Source organism: Hemiscyllium ocellatum, chromosome 11 (assembly GCF_020745735.1).
Source record: "Hemiscyllium ocellatum isolate sHemOce1 chromosome 11, sHemOce1.pat.X.cur, whole genome shotgun sequence".
Classification (NCBI taxonomy): Eukaryota; Metazoa; Chordata; class Chondrichthyes; order Orectolobiformes; family Hemiscylliidae; genus Hemiscyllium; species Hemiscyllium ocellatum.
In genome coordinates this window covers 16045771-16066832 of record NC_083411.1, presented here as the reverse complement: position 1 = coordinate 16066832, position 21062 = coordinate 16045771, and the positions used below count along the sequence as shown (strand labels likewise).

At 42.8% G+C, this 21062-nt stretch overlaps 1 protein-coding gene across 2 annotated transcripts in view; it reads left to right on the top strand.

The window, feature by feature from the left end:
- Positions 1-21062, top strand: part of mtm1 (myotubularin 1) — a 157875-nt gene that overhangs the window by 69265 nt on the left and 67548 nt on the right. For both annotated transcript variants that reach the window (XM_060832423.1, XM_060832424.1), the window contains one exon: positions 4645-4755. In XM_060832423.1, coding sequence (XP_060688406.1) covers positions 4645-4755 — 111 coding nt within the window. The remainder of the gene's footprint in view (positions 1-4644; positions 4756-21062) is intronic.

Here is a 21062-nt window from a genome sequence, read left to right as displayed (position 1 = left end):
GTGTATTTTCCTGTTTTCAAAAAAAAATTAAGTTCTGGGTAAATTTTGCCTTTTGGAAGATTTTTAACTTTGAAGGAACTTATGGCTTACCAGGTACTTCAGGATAGACGAAACATGCAAGGCACTTGTGTAAATTTATGTTTTTAAAAACCATTCCACTTTGGTTAGCCTTGCAGTTGATATCCTAATGAATGGCCTTGAATGGTCGACCGGAACTCTACGTCGTTATAAGGCCTTGGTGATGTGATTTATTTGCTAGTTTATACTTAAAAGGATACAGATGATATTACATTGAGAAATGCCGGCTTTTAAATTCATTGCTTAATTTAACCTTCTGTTTGGAGAATTTTTGCCTCTGTCACGTTTCCCTTCTGATGGTCACCTAACGTTAAACGTTAAGAGCTGAAGGGAAGGTTTCAGCTTCTTTTTACAGATTCCAAATTGATTTCTGTAGTGGAAAACTTTTTACCACTCAGATATTTTCTTGACCACTCCCAGTTCTCTCCACCCACCTTATTAATTCATGTTTTTCCACTATGAATAAACTTAGGTTGGGATGGCAAATAAAGGAAAAAGACAGCTAGACATTGATCATGAGCAGTGTTTCTCATCCTTTTTTTGTTTTGATAGTATTTCATGTGTAAAACAAAAGCCACCTGCCTGAACAATGTGCTGAAAGGTAGCAACTCAAATTAACAACAGTCATGTTGGATGGCACATGAGAGCAACAAATAAATGGGACCCTGTTATTTTTACACCCTTTATCCACGTGACCTCACCATTATAAATTCTTTAGTCACAAAGGCAGTCCAGCCTCTTTCTTCCCTCTTAGTTTTCACACGCTCAGAGGGAGAGTGAGACCTGCAGATGCTGGAGGTCAGAGTCGAAAAGGATGGCACTGGAAAAAGCGCACAGGTCAGACATCCGGGGAGCAAGAGAGTCAATGTTTCGGACGTAAGCCCGTCATCACGACTGTGGAGGGAGAAGGGGGCTGAGAGACAAATATGGGATTTGGGTGGGGGGTGGGGTGGGGATGTAGGTGCGGTGTTGATAGGTGGGAGGTGATTGTGAAAGATCAATGGGAAGGGTGGAGTGGATAGGTGGGAAGGAAGATGGACAGGTAGGTCAATACAAGAGGACAGGTCCGAGTTGGAGGGTTGGATCTCGAATGAGGTGGGGAGATTTGGAAACTAATGAAGGCAATGTTGATGCCATTGATCTCCATAAGACCATAAGACATAGGAGTGGAAGTAAGGTCATTCGGCCCATCGAATCCACTCCGCCGTTCAATCATGGCTGATGGGCATTTCAACTCCACTTACCAGCATTCTCCCCGAAGCCCTTAATTCCTTGTGACATCAAGAATCTATCAATCTCTGCCTTGAAGACATTTAGCGTCCCGGCCTCCACTGCACTCTGCGGCAATGAATTCCACAGGCCCACCACTCTCTGGCTAAAGAAATGTCTCCGCATTTTTGCTCTGAATTGACCCCCTCTAATTCTAAGGCTGCGTCCACGGGTCCTAGTCTCCTCGCCTAACAGAAACAATTTTCTAGCATCCACCCTTTCTAAGCCCTGTATTATCTTGTATGTTTCCATTAGATCTCCCCTTAATCTTCTAAACTCCAATGAATACAATCCCAGGATCCTCAGCCGTTCCTCTTATGTTAGACCAACCATTCCAGGGATCATCCGTGTGAATCTCTGCTGGACACGTTCCAGTGCCAGTATGTCCTTCCTGAGGTGTGGGGACCAAAACTGGACACCGTACTCCAAATGGGGCCTAACCAGAGCTTTATAAAGTCTCAGTAGCACAACGGTGCTTTTATATTCCAACCCTCTTGAGATAAATGACAACATTACATTCGCTTGCTTAATCATGGACTCAACCTGCATGTTTACCTTTAGAGAATCCTTGACTAGCACTCCCAGATCCCTTTGGCTTTACAAATTTTTTCACTGTTTGGAAAGTAGTCAATGCTTGTATTCTTTTTTCCAAAGTGCAAGACCTCGCATTTGCTCATGTTGAATTCCATCAGCCATTTCCAGGACCACTCTCCCAAACTGTCTAGATCCTTCTGCAGCCTCCCCACTTCCTCAGTACTACCTGCCTGTCCACCTAACTTCGTATCATCTGCAAACTTCGCTAGAATTCCCCCAGTCCCTTCATCCAGATCATCTCACCTACCTTCCCCCCCCCCCCCCCCCCCCCCCAGACCCCCTATTTGTGTCTCAGCCCCCTTCTCCCTCCACATTTGTGATGACTGGCTTCTGCCCAAAACATTGACTCACCTGCTCCTCAAATGCCTGACCTGCTGTGCTTTTTGACACACTCAAAAGGCACAAGCCATCAAACATAGCCTATTTGCCAATCTGAGAAGTGTATGGCTATGAACATAAAGCTCCGAATGTGAGGTACAAGGAGAACATCTTCAGCAAAACTCTGAACTCAGCATGAAGATACTGAAGGAAAAAAGTGTTGCTGCAGGCCCAGTCTCTTTCTTCTAACCCCCTGTCTCTCACTCCCCTAAGACTACATGATGTGCAAGTGCTCTCTATTGATTCATTTGCTAGATATACCTTCCAATGTGTTTCTGTACATTGGTTGAAAATCTGGCCTACGATCAATTTAACAACGCAGGCATAGCTATAATTGGTCTGAAAGCCCATGTTTTCTTCTCTTAATACTAAATCTGATGCACACCCTGCTGCACGCTGTGAGAATAGCAGATCTTTTTCTTCTAATCCCTCTCAAGTTCATGTGGTATACTCGCTACCTACCTCAGCTGCCTGATGTAATGAGAGAAAATAAAAGCAAAATATGGTGAATGCTGGAAATCTGAAACAAACATAGAAAATGTTGGAGAAACTCAGGAGATCTGGCAGCATCTGTGGAAAGAGGAGGAGTTAACTTTTCAATTCCTCTTTAGAATATTAACATGAACCTTTAATTCTGTTTTTCTCTCTACGGATACTGCCAGACCTGCTGAATTTTTCCAGCATTTTCTGTCCGTTTCTTATCAACAATGCAACTGGTTCCCAACTGGTAAAGGGTGATTCTGTTTGAGGGGAAAGAAAGCATACACAAATCTGGATAAACTGATTTTCCTGTCCCCTGCACGTATTTCAAGAAGCTGTAACTTGCTGTCTTTCACAGTTTAAAGGCATCCCAATAAGTTGTTTCATGCAATTTTAAAAAAAGTTACCAACAGATAGCCATAACAGACCAGGGATATATAGTGGAACTTGTACAAACACCATACAGATGATAGCCAAACTTCAGAATGTTTGTACTGAGTTTGTGTATCTCCGATTATTCCAATTGTATCAATACACAGAGGAGGCAATGGATTGAACAAGTCGTTGAACCTGTGAAATTTCTTCTAGACACTATTTGAGAATCTTAGGGTAAATGCAGGGTTCAATAAAATTGTTCTTTACAGTTAGTGATAAAAGTCTGAATTTTTCTGTTAGGTTTCCATGCATTCCTGTTTTGTATTCCAGAGAGGTGACTGGTGGTGATTTAACCTGAGGGTCACCAGATCTCAAGTGAGGGAAGAGAGGCTGAGAAGGAGACTCCTTCACGGTAACCTCAAACCAGTGATGAGAATTGAACCCATGCTTTTGGCATCACGCTGCTCTGCAAGCCAACTGAGCTAAACTGATTCCATGTAATGGGGCACAAAAGGAGAAAAATGTGACTCGGTGTAGTAAATGTGAACGTTTTGAAACAAGTTATGTCGTAAATGACACTAAGCGAATCTAGACTGGCCCACATTCATGTCATAGCAACGCTGGTTCAATTGATCTTGGAATCTTAGCTTCTGCATATCTAAGAAGTTCCCTGCAATTACACTATGAAAGAGTAGGTTTTGATATTTTTAAAAATCTTTTCAGGCCTTAATTCTCTGGTACAATGGAAACAATCTTTACTTGTAGAAGCACCATAGCATTCCTTCTCACTGTTTCCTGCCTAAGGTTAGGTTAAAAACTATGCACTGTGCGCTTGAGTGGTCATGCCTTTTTTTTAAAAATAAATTTTGTTGATTTCAGTTATTTGGTGAGACGTGGTAGTGAATTGTGTATAAGAGGGAGCTGCAATTCCATCTGCTCCTCTATCTTGCTTGCAAGTCCCAAAGAAAAAAAATTTACCTGCTCTGCAAAATTTCTACTCCACTGGATATTGAAAGCTTGCTAAGATTTAGAAATTACTTCATCATAACCTGCTGAAAATTGTCAATGTTAATGGAGATGAATAAAATATAAGGGTCTCATGCTTTTCATAGGATCCCTTCTTCCCAATCTCCTAATTTCTTTCATTATTTCTCAATTTCTGGAAGTCTTTAAAAATACCGAGTTTTTTTATTTTGATGCAGAAATAGGTTATCACAAGGTTAATAACTTGATGCAGTTAACAAGGCCGTATTAGATGTCTTATTTCTTTAACTGTTTTATTTTGACTGAAGTTTTCATGGGCTTAGACAGATGCCTTATAGCATCTATAATGCGATCTAATCATATTTCACTTACTTGAAGAGTAATTCATTCCTAAAATATTTCAATTGAAGTTTTATTGTGTCACTTGCCTCAGACAACTGAATGTATTAACATCTTAAGCAATTATGTTGTTTTGCTTTTGCACAGGATTCCTCGATGACTCTCGACATCCCCCTGGGAGTGATCAGTCGAGTTGAAAAGATAGGTGGCCAGTCAAGTCGAGGTGAAAATTCCTATGGACTGGAAATAACTTGCAAAGTAAGGCTGTTTGAAAGATGAACTCTTGAGTAATTTCTGCATACAGCTATCGAGTCTTGATTGCTAGCAACAAGCAGAGTCGCGTTTTGTGGGAATCCTGCTTTCAGTTTGTTCCAGCTATACCTTCTCTTGTACAGAATGTAAGAAATGGGCAAAATACAGTTTCTCAAGAGAAAGTTTAAGGGAACTTGTTGCAAATCCGTAAACAATTTGTAAGATATTTCTCAATTGGATAGAGGAAGCATGCATGCCTTGATCTAATGAATGATGAGCTCCCTCTGTTGATAGAATGGGTAAATGTACCAATTGGTCACTTGCTGTAAAGGTCAACAAGGTTGGCTCCTTGGTGTATGTTGCTTAATAATAGAGGTAATGCAATTGCAAAACATGCCGAGCTGAGAAAGGGAAAGAATTCTCAGGGTTCCGGTTTCCTGCTTCAGAAACAGGTTTGTGTAGGTGTCAGGTAAGTCGACTATTGAAGCAGCTAAAAGGTAGTAATTGAGACTGAAGTTCTTCAGGGCAAATGAATTGTATTGCAGTTTCTTTTGGTGGATAGATTATCTGTACTTTGTGATGAAATTATGGCTTTGAGGTTTTTGTGCCTGTTATTTGTTTTCAGGGCAAAGCAGAGCTGTGCGGGATGGCACAGAACCGTTCCATACTGCATGTGTGTAAAGTGAAGTTGAAGTGCTTCCTGCTAGCTCCGAAGCTTGCCTGTCTCCCTTCCCATCACCCATTGCTTCCTCCGCATCCCAAGATCTTGTCAGCGCATGACCTCTTGAAACTCTTTCTCACATAGGGTCATATAACACGGAAACCGACCCCTTGGTTCAGCTCATCCGTGCCGACCAAGTTTCCCAAACTAAACCATTTGCCTGCATTCAGCCCAGATCCCTCTGAACCTTTTCTATTCATGTACCTGTCCAAATATCTTCTAAATGTTGTAACTGTACTTGCATCTACCACTTTCTCTGGCAGTTCATTGCACATACAAACCACCCGCAAGTGAAAAAGTTGCCCCTCAGGTCTCCTCTTAAATCTTTCTCCCCTTACCTTAGAAATATGCCCCCTTATTTTGAACTCATCCACCCTAGGGGAAAAAGTTTTGCTATTTACTGTATATGTGTCCCTCATGATTTTATAAACCTGTATAAGGTCACACACCCCTTGACCTCCTATGCTCCAGTGAAAAAGGTCCCGGCCTATACACCCTCTCCTTATAACTTGAGCTCTCCATTCCCAGCAACATCCTGGTAAATCTTTTCTGAACCCTCTCAAATTTAATAATATCCTTCCTATAGCGGAGTGACCAGAACTGCACACAGTACTCCAAAAGCAGCCTCACCAACTTCCTGTACAACCTCAACATGACCATAAGACCACGATGTCCCAACTCCTATGTCAGCGGACTGAGCAATGAAGTCAAATGCGTTAAACGCTTTCTTAACCACCCCGTCTACCTGCAGCACAACTTTCAAAGAACTATGTACCTGAATCCCTAGGTCTCTCTGTTCAATAATACTACCCAGGGATGTACCAATAACTGTACAAGTTCTGCCCTTATGTTGCATTTTGGTAAAATGAACATCACATTCATCCAAATTAAACTCCATCTGTCACTCCTCAGTCCGTTGGCCCAGTTGATCAAGATCCCTTTGTAATCTTGGATAACCTTGTTCACTGTCGACAGGACCACTAATCTTGGTGTCATCCACAAACTTACTAGTCATGCCTCTTAAATTCTCCATCGAACTCTTTTATACAAATGACAAACAACAGTGGCCCTAGCACTGAACCCTGGAGAACACTGCCAGTTATAGGCCTCCAGTCCGAAAAAACAATCCTCCACCATCACCCTCTTTCATCCTACTGTCAAACAATTTTGTGTCCAATTGGCAAACTCTCCCTGAATCCCATGAGAATGTAACTTTACTAATCAGTCTGACATTTGGAATCTTATCAAAGGCTTTATTAAAGACCATGTAAACAATGTCTGCCGTTCTGCCCTCAATCTTTTTGATTATGTCCTCAACACTCAAGTCAGTGAGACAGTTTCCCATGCACAAAGCTGTGCTGATTATTCCTAATCAGTTCTTGCCTCTCCAAATGCATGTAACTCCTATCTCTCAATCCCTTCCAACAACTTACCCACTGCTGATGTCAGATTCACCTATCTATCATTCTCAGACTCCTCTGTACAGCCTTTCTTAAATAAAGGCATATCATTAGCCACTCTCCAGTCTTCCAGCACCTTAGCAGGGATAGTCTTGACCAGATCAAGATTGATGACATTGATGTTCTGGAAATTTTGGAAAACATTAAGATTGATAAGTTCCCAGGGCCAGACCAGATTTATCCTAGGCTGCTCCGGGAAGCGAGAAAGGAGGTTACTAAGCCGCTGGCGAGGATATTTGCCTCCTCACTCTACAGGGGAGTTGTACCGGAGGATTGGAAGGAGGTGAATGTTCCTCTTTTCAAGAAGGGTAATAGGGAAATCCCTGGCAGCTACAGACCAGTCTTACGTCTGTGAACAGCAAGGTTTTGGAAAGAATTCTGAGGGATAGGATTTATGACTCTTTGGCATAATGTGATTAAAGGCAGTCAGCATGGCTTTGTGAGGGGCAGGTCATGCTTCACTAATCTTATTGAGTTCTTTGAGGAGGTGGCAAGACAGGTCGACGAAGGCCGAGCAGTGAATGTGGTGGATATGGACTTCAGCAAGGCATTTGGTAAGGTTCCCCATGGTAGGCTCATTCACAAAGTCAGGAAGTATGGGAAACAGGGCGATTTGGCTATTTGGATTCAGAATTAGCTGGCTGACAGAAGGCAGAGTGTAGTTGTAGATGGAAAGTATTCTACCTGGAGGTCAGTGTTGAGTGGGGTCCCGCTGGGCTCTGTTCTTGGGCCTCTGCTCTTTGTAGTTTTTATAAATGACTTGGATGAGGAGGTTGAGGGGTGAGTTAGTAAATTTGCAAATGACAAAAGGTTGGAGGTGCCATCGATAGTATCAAGGGCTACCGCAGGCTGTAGCGCGACGTAGACAGGATGCAGAGCTGGGCTGAGAAATGGCAAATGGAGTTCAATCTGGATAAATGCGAAGTGATGCATTTTGGAAGGTCGAACCTGAATGCTGAATATAGGATTAAAGACAGGGCTCTTGGCAGTATGGAGGAACAGAGGGATCTGAGTGTGCAAGTACATAGATCCCTCAAAGTTGCCACCCAAGTGGATAGAGTTGTTAAGAAAGCATATGGTGTTTTGGCTTTCGTTAACAGGGGAATTGCGTTTAAGAGCCGCAAGGTTTTGCTACAGCTCTATAAGTTCCTGGTGAGACCACACTTGGAATGTTGTGTCCAGTTCTGGTCGCCCTGCTATAGGAAAGATACAGAGGCTTTGGAGAGGGTGCACAGAAGGTTTACCAGGATGCTGCCTGGACTGGAGGGCTTGCCTTAGAAGAGAGGTTGAATAAGTTCAGACCTTTCTCTCTGAAGAGAAGGAGGAAGAGAAGAGACCTAATCGAGGTATGCAAGGTAATGAGGGGCATGTATAGAGTCAATAGACAGAGACTTTTCCCCAGGGCAGGATTGACTGGTACGAGGGGTCATAGATATAAGATATTAGGAGAAAGGTATCGAGGGGATGTCAGAGGTAGGTTATTTATGCAGAGAGTTATGAATGCATGGAATGTATTGCCAGCTGTGGTGATGGAAGCAAGGTCATTGAGGACATTGAAGCGACTGCTGGGCAGGCACATGGAGAGCAGTGAGTTGAGGGGTGCGTAGGTTAAGTTACTATGTTTTACATTCAGATTAAACCTCGGCACAACATCGTGCTGTGCTGTACTTTTCTATATCGAGCTCTGTTTTGAAATCGCCTCGGGAATCTGCCAAACGTATTCCAAATCCTAACAACTCTCTGAATAAAGAAGTTTCTCTGTGTCTCTCTCTTAACAATCTTGCTGACAATCTTGAAATTCTAGATGACCTCTCGATACTGACGTACTTTGTGACATCAATTTTGAATGCAAATTTAATAGTGACGAAAACTTTTTTTAAAGAAGCCTGCTTTTGAAAAATAGCACTGAATATCTCTGGTTGATCATCCACTTATGCAAATCTTGAAGCTATCATTTTGGCTTCTATTAATGTCAAAAGCATTCCAGTCTTAACACGAGGAGATTGTGAATTTGTAGTGATGCATTTGAACATTGAATATAATTTAAAAGTTGTTACCAAGTTACTGTTCAAACATGAAGTTAAACCAACTTGAAGGAAGATTGCGGGAGAAGAGTAGTCTAGTTTAGCAAAGTTGTTATATAACTGCTTTGTGACAGTTTATATTGGACTCTAAAGAGCAAAAGGGAATGCTGAATGGTTCACTGTGTACAGTGTATTTTTAAAGGACTTGTGAAGTTGCCATACCATGGAGAGACTGCCTTCTGTTCATTTCAACTGGAATCAACATGTTCTTAATTGGCTACAGATGAATTGTAAATAATTTCACTTGGTTTTAGTGGTAGATCCTAGAGAGAAATAGCTCACCTTCTTTTCACACTTTTTAAAAGTTAGAAGTAAATGTATCCTAAGACTCAAATTTACAAATGAGTAGAAAACAGGATGCAAGAAAACAGGGCAGCATGCAGTTTCAGCAGTCTGGTTTGTATCTCCTGGGACTTGCCTCATTTAACATCTGTGTGCTTGGAGTTGAAAATAGCTTTTTTTCACAATGCTGAACTGGTAAATGTGCAGTCTCATCTGTGGCAAGTTAAAGTATCTTTGCAGTCAGTGGTCCTGGGAAATATCAGTTCATGGCAAATTGAGTTAATTTTTTTGTATATTTCAAACAGATTCTTGCTGTGAAGTTCAACTAAGTTTTAAGTTATGCCAAGAATTTAATTTACATTGAAGAGACTGTCTACGTTTGCTTAGTGTACCAGCTGACTGAACTACAGTCTTTATAGTGCAGCTGTGTTTTTCTTAAAAACCTTAAAAAGTAGTGTTCTACGTGAATAATATTGTGTTTTTCCCAGAGAGATCGCACACAGGCCACTTAATGTCCCATTACATCTGTTGCCAGACAGTGTCCTACTGGAATCTGCTCGTATTTCATGCAATGTCTTAGTTTCTCCTTTGAATAATTTGTGCTGACATGTCACACACATTAACAATAGCTGTGTAATACAGATAAATGTGACTTGTAGGGAGCTACTTTGAAATTTTTTGGAGTGGAAGCCCATCATGTTTCAGTGGGCTTTTCCACGAAAAATTCCAGTCAACCAACTGTTTAGAATCTCTCTCGAATACTTGGCCCATTTCAAGGGGTCAACTAAATGTGTAGCTCCTTAATAATAATAATAAGCTGGAACTTTTTTTTCAGTAAAATGTAGGGGTTTGAGGTTTATAGAGGTTTATAAACTCATGAGGGGCATAGCTAAGGTGAAATGTAAAGGTTCTTTCTTCAAGGTTGGGGAGTTCAAAACCAGAGAGCATAATTTTAAGGTGATAAAATTTAAAAGGGACTGGAGGACCAACGTTCTCACTGATGGTGGTTCATATGTAGAATGAACTGCCAGAGGAAGTGGTAGATGCAGGAGCAGTTACAACATTTAAAAGATATTTGGATAGATACATGAATAAGAAAGGTTTAGAGGGATATGGGCTAAATGTAGGCAAATGTAACTGGTTTAGTTTGGGGAACTTGGTTGGCATGGCCAAGTTGGACCGAAGGACCTGTTTCCACGCAATATGACACTCTGACTCTGTAATAACAGCTTTACAGAATCTTTGTAGGATGACCAAAGCTTGAAACTAGATATTTCAGGTTACTTGACATTTTGATAAGACAAACAGAAGGCAAAAGGACTGAGTGTTCCTGATAACGGGAGAAAGGATCTTATCTAAGAAGACAAGGAAGTAAAATTATGGATAGAGATATGGAATGGGGCAGAATACTTGTGGGAGAAATTTACTGACTGCCTTACACTATCAATGGCATTGGACAAAGTATTTATTAGCAATGAGTTGGAGTTTGTAACAAACGATTGTGGGGGATTTTAATCATATAAACTGGACCTACCAAAGTGATACAAGTAATCTGGAGGATGCTTGTGAGACCAACTCAAAACAATATGTTGTGGAGTCAACCAGGGGTAAGGCTATGTTAAATTCTGTATTGAGTAGTGAGGTATGATTAGTTAGTAACCCCGTAGTGTAGGATCCAAGGGGACAGGTGATTGTGACACCATGGAAGTTTCATTTAGACAAACACATGTCTCTGGAAAATAAATTGTGAAAAGCATAGAGTCATTTTTAGATTAGATTTACAGTGTGGAAACAGGCCCTTCGGCCCAACAAGTCCACACCGACCCGCCGAAGCGAAACCCACCCATACCCCTACATTTACCCCTTACCTAACACTATGGGCAATTTAGCGTGGTCAATTCACCTGACCCGCACATCTTTGGACTGTGGGAGGAAACCGGAGCACCCGGAGGAAACCCACACTGACACGAGGAGAACGTGCAAACTCCACACAGTCAGTCGCCTGAGTCGGGAATTGAACCCGGGTCTCCAGCGCTGTGAGGCAGCAGTGCTAACCACTATGCCACCGTGCCGCCCAAAGTCATAGAGATGTACAGCATGGAAACAGGCCCTTCAGTCCAACCTGTCCATGCCGACCAGATATTCCAACCCAATCTAGTCCTACCTCATTCTACCCAGCCCATATCCCTCCAAAACCCTTCCTATTCACATACCCATCCAAATGCCTCTTAAATATTGCAATTGTACCAGCCTCCACCACATGCTTTGGCAGCTCATTCCATACATGTAGCATTTTCTGCGTGAAAAAGTTGCCCCTTAGGTCTCCTTTATATCTTTCCCTTCTCAACCTAAGCCTCTGCCCTCTAGTTCTGGACTCCCTGACCCCAGCGAAAAGACTGTCTATTTATCCTATCCATGTCCCTCATAATTTTGTAAACCTCTATAAGGTCACCCCTCAGCCTCAGATACTCCAGGGAAAACAGCCCCAGCCTGTTCAGCCTCTCCCTGTAGCTCAGATCCTCCAACATCCTTGTAAATCTTTTCTGAACCGTTTCACAACATCTTTCCGATAGGAAGGAGACCAGAATTGCATGCAACATTCCAACAGTGGCCTAACCAATGTCCTGTAGAGCCACAACATGACCTGTCAACCCCTGTGCACAAACTTGATTGAGTTTTTTGAAGAAGTAACAAAGAAGATTGATGAGGGCAGAGCAGTAGATGTGATCTATATGGACTTCAGTAAGGTGTTTGACAAAGTTCCCCATGAGAGACTGATTCACAAGGTTACATCTCATGGAACATAGGGAGAACTAGCCATTTGGATACAGAACTGGCTCAAAGGTAGAAGACAGAGGGTGGTGGTGGAGGTTGTTTTTCAGACTGGAGGCCTGTGACCAGTGGAGTGCCACAAGCTTCGGTGCTGGGTCTGCTACTTTTTGTCATTTACATAAATGATTTGGATGGGAGCATAAGAAGTAGAGTTAGTAAGTTTGCAGATGACACCAAAATTGGAAGTGTAGTGGACAGTGAAGAGGGTTACATCAGATTACAACAGGATCTGGACCAGATGGGCCAATGGGCTAAGAAATGGCAGATGGGGTTTAATTCAGATAAATGTAAGGTGTTGCATTTTGGAAAAGCAAACATTAGCAGGATATACACACTTAATGGTATGGTCCTAGGGAGTGTTGCTGAACAAAGAGACCTTGGAATGCAGGTTCATAGCTCCTTGAAATTGGAGTCGTAGGTAGATAGGATAGTGAAGAAGGCGTTTGGTATACTTTCCTTTATTGGTCAGAGTATTGAGTACAATGGGAAATAATGAAGGAAATCATTTAAAGTTTGCAACAGAAATATGTTTTATTGAGTAACAAAATCCTCACATACAAAGTGATCTATTTGAAGCTATCTGAAGATGTTAAGGATAGTTTTAGAATTAAAAGAAGATGCTTAGAATGTTGCAATGAATAATTGTAAACATAAGACAAGGTATTTTAGAAACAGAGGTCAATCAAAAAGTGCTGAGAAGGGGAAAATAGAATGAGAGTAAGCTAGCTACAAATACAAGGAGAGATTGAATTTCTCCAAATGTGTATAAAGGGCAAGAGTAGCAATGTATAGGTTGGCGTATTAGAGGCTAAGGTGGGGAAGAAGGAAATGATAATGCGCTAAATACATACTTTGCATTCGTCTTCACAATCGAAGATGCAAAAAGCTTACCAAAGATGGTACGGAACAAAGGGACCAAAATAAACTTAGAACCTTAACTAATACTAATTGCTTTGAGAATTACTGGAGGATTTACAGAGACTTAAAAATCTATTGGATTTGATGCCTGTACCTTAGGTTCTTAAAAAGGTGGAATCAGAAATTAGTTCCAACGGTTGTGAGCTTTTAAAATTTCTTAGATTCTATACTAGCCCCAATGGGTTTTAAGATGACCATACGATTTCGGAGCAAAATCAGGCTATTCAGCCCGAGTCTGCTTGCCATTCAGTCATGGCTGATCTGTTTCTCAACTCCATTCTCCTGCCTTCTCCCTGTAACCTTTGATCCCCTTACTAATAAAGAACCTATCTATCTTTGGCTTAAATGTACTCAATGACTTGGCCTTCACAGCCCTCTGCAGCAATGAATTCCATAGATTCACCACCTTCTGGTTGAAGAAATTCCTCCTCCTCTCCGTTCTAATGAATCAGCCCTTCATTCTGAGGCAGTGCTTTTGGTCCCTAGTCACTTCCACTAGTGGAAACGTCTTCTCCACCTCACTGTATTCAGGCCTCTGTGTTGCACAGAGGGAGGGGGGAGAGAGAGAGTGAACCATTAACCTGACAACTAAGATGTTACAGTCAAAAATAATATGATCAGACAGTCAGCATGAAAAGGGTAAATCATGTTTGGCAAATTTAACAACACTTTTTGATAACATAATTGGCAAAGTAAACAAAGAGGAGCCAGTAGATGAAATGCACTTAGATTTTCAAAGGATACTGAAAAAGATGCGAGAAAGGATTCTGGGTAATCCAAAATGGAGGATGGGAAAAATTTCTGGCTGTAACAGCTGCTCCTTTTTTTGAGGTATTTTAGGCCCTGGAGGTTATTTCCTCGAAATCCGGGAGCAGCAAGTACAGTTTTATATGATGTTGCATTGTTTTGGAAAAAAAAGTCAAAACAATAGCAGTTTTAAAAGGGAGAAGAGCAGACAAAGGAAGCTCCTGGTAAGGTCAGTGCAAGAGAGAGAGAGAGAGAGAGAAAGAAACTGACATTGCCTTTGATGTTTGAATTCATGGATTGCTGGACATCGGAGTGTGTCTGGGAAAATGCACAAACATTGAAATTCACAATTGATCTTGGAGGAACTGTTGGGTGAAGTTCACAGCACACAAGCAGATAAGTGTATTGTTGTTTTAAGTGTGACCTACAGAAAGTCTGCAGCAGTGAGTAGATTAGGTTCTTTCTTGATTTATGTTTTTGGAGATATGTCTCTTGATTAAACTTAACATATAAGCCATAACTATTAATTTAATCTGGGTGTTTGTCGAGGAGTAAGACGGTGTTATTTTCTGGGTCTGTAGATTGTGAAGGAGCAAAAATGGCCTTTAATAGTGTGCTATATACTTCTTGTCAGATGTGAGAGTTTAAAGGGAGTTTAAGGGTTACAGCCGATTATATCTGCCATAAATGCTGTTGCTTGCAAATCTTATCAGATCGAATGGATCGGTTGGAGAGACAGATAGAAGCAATGAGGAATTTGCAACAACAACAGTATGTGATGTATGGCAGTTATAGGAATGGGGGAAAGCCTCACATAAATGGGTTAACTCCAGGAAAGGTATGAGAGGTAGGCAGCTAGTGCAGGAGTCTTTTGTAGCTATACCCATTTCAAACAAGTATGCTGTTTTGGAAAAAGGAGAGGGAGATGGATTCTCAGGGGAGCGGAGCATGAACAGCCAGGTTTCTAGTATTGAGACTGACTCTAATGCAATGAGGGGTACGTTGGGTTCCAAGAGATCAAATGTGTTAGAAGATTCTCTTGTCCGAGGTATAGACAGACGTTTCTGTGGCCAGCAGCGAAAAAGCAGAATGGTGGGATGCCTCTCTGGTGCCAGGATCAAGGATGCCTCCGAGAGGGTGCAGAATGTTCTCATGGGGGAGAGGAGCCAGCAAGAGGTCGTTGTCCACAGTGGAACCAATGACATGGGAAGAGAAAAGGTTGAGAGTCTGAAAGGAATTTACAGAGAATTAGGCCGGAATTTAAAAAGTAGGCCCTCGAGAGTAGTAATATCTGTATCACTCCTGAGATAGTGAGGGCAGGGATAGGAGGATACAGCAGATGAATGCATGGCTGAGGGCTGGTGCATGGAAGAAGGATTCACAATTTTGGACCATTGGGGTCTCTTTCGGGGTAGAAGTGACCTGTACAAGAAGGACGGATTGCACCCAGGGAGGTCGTGAGGAAAGAGGTCAATCTGAGACTGATACAATTAAGAACAGAAGAGAGTCGGGGCAGGCAGAGACAAGGGCTATTAAATTAAACTGCAGTTATTTCAATGCAAGGGCCTAACAGGGAAGGCAGATGAACTCAGGGCATGGTTAGGAACACGGGACTGGGAAATCACAGCAATTACAGAAACTTGGCTCAGTGATTGACAGGAGAAAGTGAGGACTGCAGATCTGGAGATCAGAGCTGAAAATGTGTTGCTGGAAAAGCGCAGCAGGTCAGGCAGCATCCAAGGAGCAGGAGAATCGACGTCTCGGGCATGAACCCTTCTTCAGTGATGGACAGGATTGACAGCTGAATGTTCCAGGATACAGATGCTACAGGAAGGATAGAAAGGGAAGCAAGAGAAGAGGGAGGGGGTGGTGTTATTGATGAGGGATAGCATTACAGCTGTGCTGAGGGAGGATATTCCTGGAAATACATCCAGGGAAGATATTTGGGTGGAACTGATAAATAAGAAAGGGATGATCACCTTATTGGGATTGTACTATAGACTGCCTAATAGTCAGAGGGAAATTGAGAAACAAATTTGTAAGGAGATCTCCGCTATCAGTAAGAATAATAGGGTGATTATGGTAGGGGATTTTAACTTTCCAGACATAGACTGGGACTGCCATATTGTTTAGGGATTAGATGGAGAGGAACTTGTTAAGTGTGTACAAGAAAATTTTCTGTTCAGTATGTGGATGTACCTACTAGAGAAGGTGTAAAACATGACCTACTCTTGGGGAAATAAGGCAGGGCAGGTGACTGAGGTGTCAGTGGGGGAGCAGTTTGGAGCCAGTGACCATAATTCTATTAGATTTAAAATAGTGATGGAAAACGATAGACCAGATCTAAAAGTTGAAGTTTTAACTTGGAGAAAGGCCAATTTTGATGTCTCAGGCCAAAACGTTCGAAAGCTGATTGGGAGTAGATGTTCACAGGTAAAGGTACACTGGAAAATGGGAAGCCTTCAGAAATGAGATAACGAGAATCCAGAGAAAGTATATTCCTGTTAGGGTGAAAGGAAAGGCTGGTAGGTATAGGGAATGCTGGATGACTAAAGAAATTGAGGGTTTGGTTAAGAAAAAGAAGGAAGCATATGTGAGGTGTAGGCAGGATAGATTGAATGAATCCTTAGAGTATAAAGGCAGTAGGAGTATACTTAAGAGGGAAATCAGGAGGATAAAAAGGCGATATGAGATCGCTTTGGCAAATAGAATTAAGGAGAATCCAAAGTGTTTTTACAAATATGTTCAGGACAAAAGGGTAACTAGGGAGAAAATAGGGCCCCTCAAAGCTGCAGAAAATGGGGGAGATACTAAACGAGTATTTTACATTCGTATTTACTGTGGAAATGTATATGGAAGATATAGACTGTAGGGGAATAGATGGTGACACCTTGCAAAATGTCCAAATTATAGAGGAGGAAGTGCTGGATGTCTTGAAACACAGAGGTGGATAAATCCCCAGGACCTGATCAGGTGTACCCGACAACTCTGTAGGAAGCTAGAGAAGCGATTGCTGGGCCTCTTGCTGAGATATTTGTATCAGCGATAGTCACAGGTGAGGTGCCTGAAGACTGGAGGTTGGTTAACATGGTGCCATTGTTTAAGAAGGGTGGTAAGGACAAGCCAGGGAACTATAGACCAGTGAGTTGATGTTGGTGGGCAAGTTGTTGGAGGGAGTCCTGAGGGAGAGGATGTACATGTATTTGGAAAGGCAAGGACTGATTAGGGATAGTCAACATGGCTTTATGCATGGGAAATCATGTCTCACAAACTTAATTGAGTTTTTTTGAAATAGTAACAAAGAGGACTGCTGAGGGCAGAGCGGTAGATGTAATCTATGTGAATTTCAGTAAGGCGTTCGACAAGGTTCCCCATGGGAGACTGATTAGCAAGGTTAGATCTCATGGAATACAGCGAGAACTGGCTCAAAGGTAGTAAACAGAGGGTTGATGGTGGTGGGTTGTTTTTCAGACTGGAGGCCTGTGACCAGTGGAGTGCCACAAGGATCGGTGCTGGGCCCTCTACTTTTTGTCATTTACAAAAATGATTTGGATGGGAGCAAAAGAGATAAAGTTAGTAAGTTTGCAGATGACACCAAATTCGAGGTGTAGTGGACAGCGAAGAGGGTTACCTCAGATTACAACAGGATCTGGACCAGATGGGCCAATGGACTGAGAAGCGGCAGATGGGGTTTAATTCAGATAAATGCGAGGTGCTGCATTTTGGGAAAGCAAATCTTAGCAGGATATATATACTTAATGGTAAGGTCCTAGGGAGTGTTCTGAACAGAGGCCTTGGAGTGCAGGTTCATACAAGATAATCAGAAGGTTAGATAGGGTGGACAGGAAGAGCCTTTTTCTAAGTATGGGGACGGCAAACACAAGGGCACACAAATTTAAAGTGAGGGGAGATAGGTATAAGACAGATGTCAGAGGTAGTTTCTTTACTCAGAGTAGTAAGGGTATGGAATGCTTTGCCTGCAACGGTAGTAGATTCGCCAAGTTTAAGTGCATTTAAGTCGTCATTGGACAAGCATATGGACATGCATGGAATAGTGTAGGTGGGATAGACTTCAGATTAGTATGACAGGATGGCGCAACATCGAGGGCCGAAGGGCATGTACTGCGCTGTAATGTTCTATGTTCTATATAGCTCCTTGAAAGTGGAGTTGCAGGTAGATAGGATAGTGAAGAAGGCTCTGTTCGCTGAGCTGGGAATTTGTGTTGCAGACGATTCGTCCGCTGTGTAGGTGACTTCCTCAGTGCTTGGGACCCTCCTGTGAAGCGCTTCTGTGATCTTTCCTCCGGCATTTGTCGTGGTTTGAATCTGACGCTTCCGGTTGTTGGTTCCGGTTGCAGTATATTGGGTCCAGGTCGATGTGCTTATTGATTGAATATATATTGAGTGCCATGCCTCTCGGAATTCCCTGGCTGTTCTCCGTTTGGCTTGTCCTATAATAGTAGTGTTGTCCCAGTCGAATTCATGTTGCTTTTCCGGAACTGGCAACCGGCAGCGGCAGATTCAAACCACTACAAATGCCGGAGAAAAGATCACAGAAGCACTTCACAGGAGACTCCCAAGCACGGAGGATGTCACCTAGATAGGGGATGAAACGTCTGCAACACAAATTCCCAGCTTGGCGAACAGAACCACAACGAGCACCCGAGGTACAAATCTTCTCACAAACTTTGAATAGTGAAGAAGGCGTTTGGTATGCTTTCCTTTATTGGTCAGAGTATTGAGTACAGGAATTGGTCGGTCATGTTGCATCTGTACAGGACATTGGTTAGGCCACTGTTGGAATATTGCGTGCAATTCTGGTCTCCTTCCTATCGGAAAGATGTTGTGAAACTTGAAAGGGTTCAGAAAAGATTTACAAGGATGTTGCCAGGGTTGGAGGATTTGAGCTACAGGGAGAGGCTGAACAGGCTGGAACTGTTTTCCCTGGAGCGTCGGAGGCTGAGGGGTGACCTTATAGAGGTTTATAAAATTATGAGGGGCATGGATAGGATAAATAGACAAAGTCTTTTCCCTGGGGTTGGCGAGTCCAGAACTAGAGGGCATAGGTTTAGGGTGAGAAGGGCAAGATATAAAAGAGACCTAAGGGGCAACTTTTTCACACACAGGATGGTATGTGTGTGGAATGAGCTGCCAGAGGAAGTGGTGAAGGCTGGTAAAGTTGCAACATCTAAGAGGCATTTGGATGGGTATACGAATTGAAAGGGTTTGGAGGGATATGGGCTGGGTGCTGGCAAGTGAGACTGGGATTGGGTTGGGATATCTGGTCAGCATAGACAGGTTGAACCGAATGGTCTGTATCCATGCTGGACATCTCTGTGTCTCTATAACAGTTATATAAGCTAAGTGCTTGTAGATTAGATAATATCTTAGCATGGAATAAAGAACAAATAATGGACAAAAAGCAGAGTGTCAGGATAAATGGGACATTTTTAAGTTGAGCTGTAACTAGTAGGCTGCTGCAAGGGCCAGTTCTGGAGTGTAGGTGAATTGCAGACTCTACTAATTTGATAAAGAGATTAGCAATGTTCGTTAATACAAAGTTAAATGAAAATGTAAACAGTAAGAGAACACCTTACAGGTGTGTTGGGCTGTGGTGAGAACAAAGCAGTGTGCAGTTTTGGTCTCTATATTTTAGGGAGGAATCAGCTGCTTCGGATTTCGTGTCGCCAATGTTCTGTGGATTGATTCTGGGGAATGATGAGAGGCTGAGTAAATTGGGCCTATCCTCTCTGGCATTGAGGAGAATTATCGGTGATCTCATTGAAGCATACAAAGTGCTGTGGAGAGTACATACTGAGAGGTTGTCTCCTCTGGAGAATCTAAATCACGGGCATAATCCTAGAAGAAACGACTTCACTCAGAGTAGTGAATTTTTAAAATTCCGTGTTAGAGTTCTAGATACATTTATTATCTACATTTAAGAATTGTGATAGATGTTTGGTTTCCAGGAATTAAGGATTTTGAGGAGTGGGCTCGAAAGTGAGTTAACAGAAGATCAGCTGATGTTTTTACATTTAGCAGGATATCTTTCCTTGATGTAACAGTGCTTATGTTTTTCCCTCATAACATAAACCTGGCTGTGGGTATTGAAAGATCCAACAGATGTTTGTTACAATTGTAATTAATATGTACAAATATTACATGCATGGGCTGATGATGAAGCTATTTGATTACAATGAGTAACATGCTTCCATTGGCATGCCATGCTTCAGGTGACCTGACCAAAAGGTTTTGTGTACCTGGATTAGTGGTGCTGGAAGAGCACAGCAGTTCAGGCAGCATCCAAAATGCAGAGAAATCGACGTTTCGGGCAAAAGCCCTTCATCAGGAATAAAGGCAATGAGCCTGAAGCGTGGAGAGAGAGGTTGAGGAGGGTGGGGGTGGGGAGAAAGTAGCATAGAGTACAATAGATGAGTGGGGGAGGGGAAGAAGGTGATAGGTCAGGGAGGAGAGGGTGGAGTGGATAGGTGGAAAAGGAGATAGGCAGGTAGGACAAGTCCAGACAAGTCATGATGACCGTGCTGAGCTGGAAGTTTGGAACTAGGGTGAGGTGGGGGAAGGGGAAATGAGGAAACTGTTGAAGTCCACATTGATGCCCTGGGGTTGAAGTGTTCCAAGGCGGAAGATGAGGCGTTCTTCCTCCAGGCGACTGGTGGTGAGGGAGCGGCAGTGAAGGAGGGCCAGGACCTCCATGTCCTCGGCAGAGTGGGAGGGGGAGTTGAAATGTTGGGCCACGGGGCGGTGTGGTTGATTGGTGCGGGTGTCTTGGAGATGTTCCCTAAAGCACTCTGCTAGGAGGCGCCCAGTCTCCCCCATGTAGAGGAGACCGCATCGGGAGCAACGGATACAATAAATGATATTAGTGGATGTGCAGGTAAAACTTTGGATGTGGAAGGCTCCTTTAGGGCCTTGGATAGAGGTGAGGGAGGAGGTGTGGGCACAGGTTTTACAGTTCCTGCGGTGGCAGGGGAAGGTGCCAGGATGGGAGGGTGGGTTGTAGGGGGGCGTGGACCTGACCAGGTAGTCACGGAGGGAACGGTCTTTGCGGAAGGCGGAAAGGGGTGGGGAGGGAAATATATCCCTGGTGGTGGGGTCCTTTTGGAGGTGGCGGAAATGTCGGCGGATGATTTGGTTTATGCGAAGGTTTGTAGGGTGGAAGGTGAGCACTGGGGTGTTCTGTCCTTATGTACCTGTTGTTTACTAAGCTGCTGCTTATTTTTACAGGTTATGTTCAACCTGCGGTTTGCT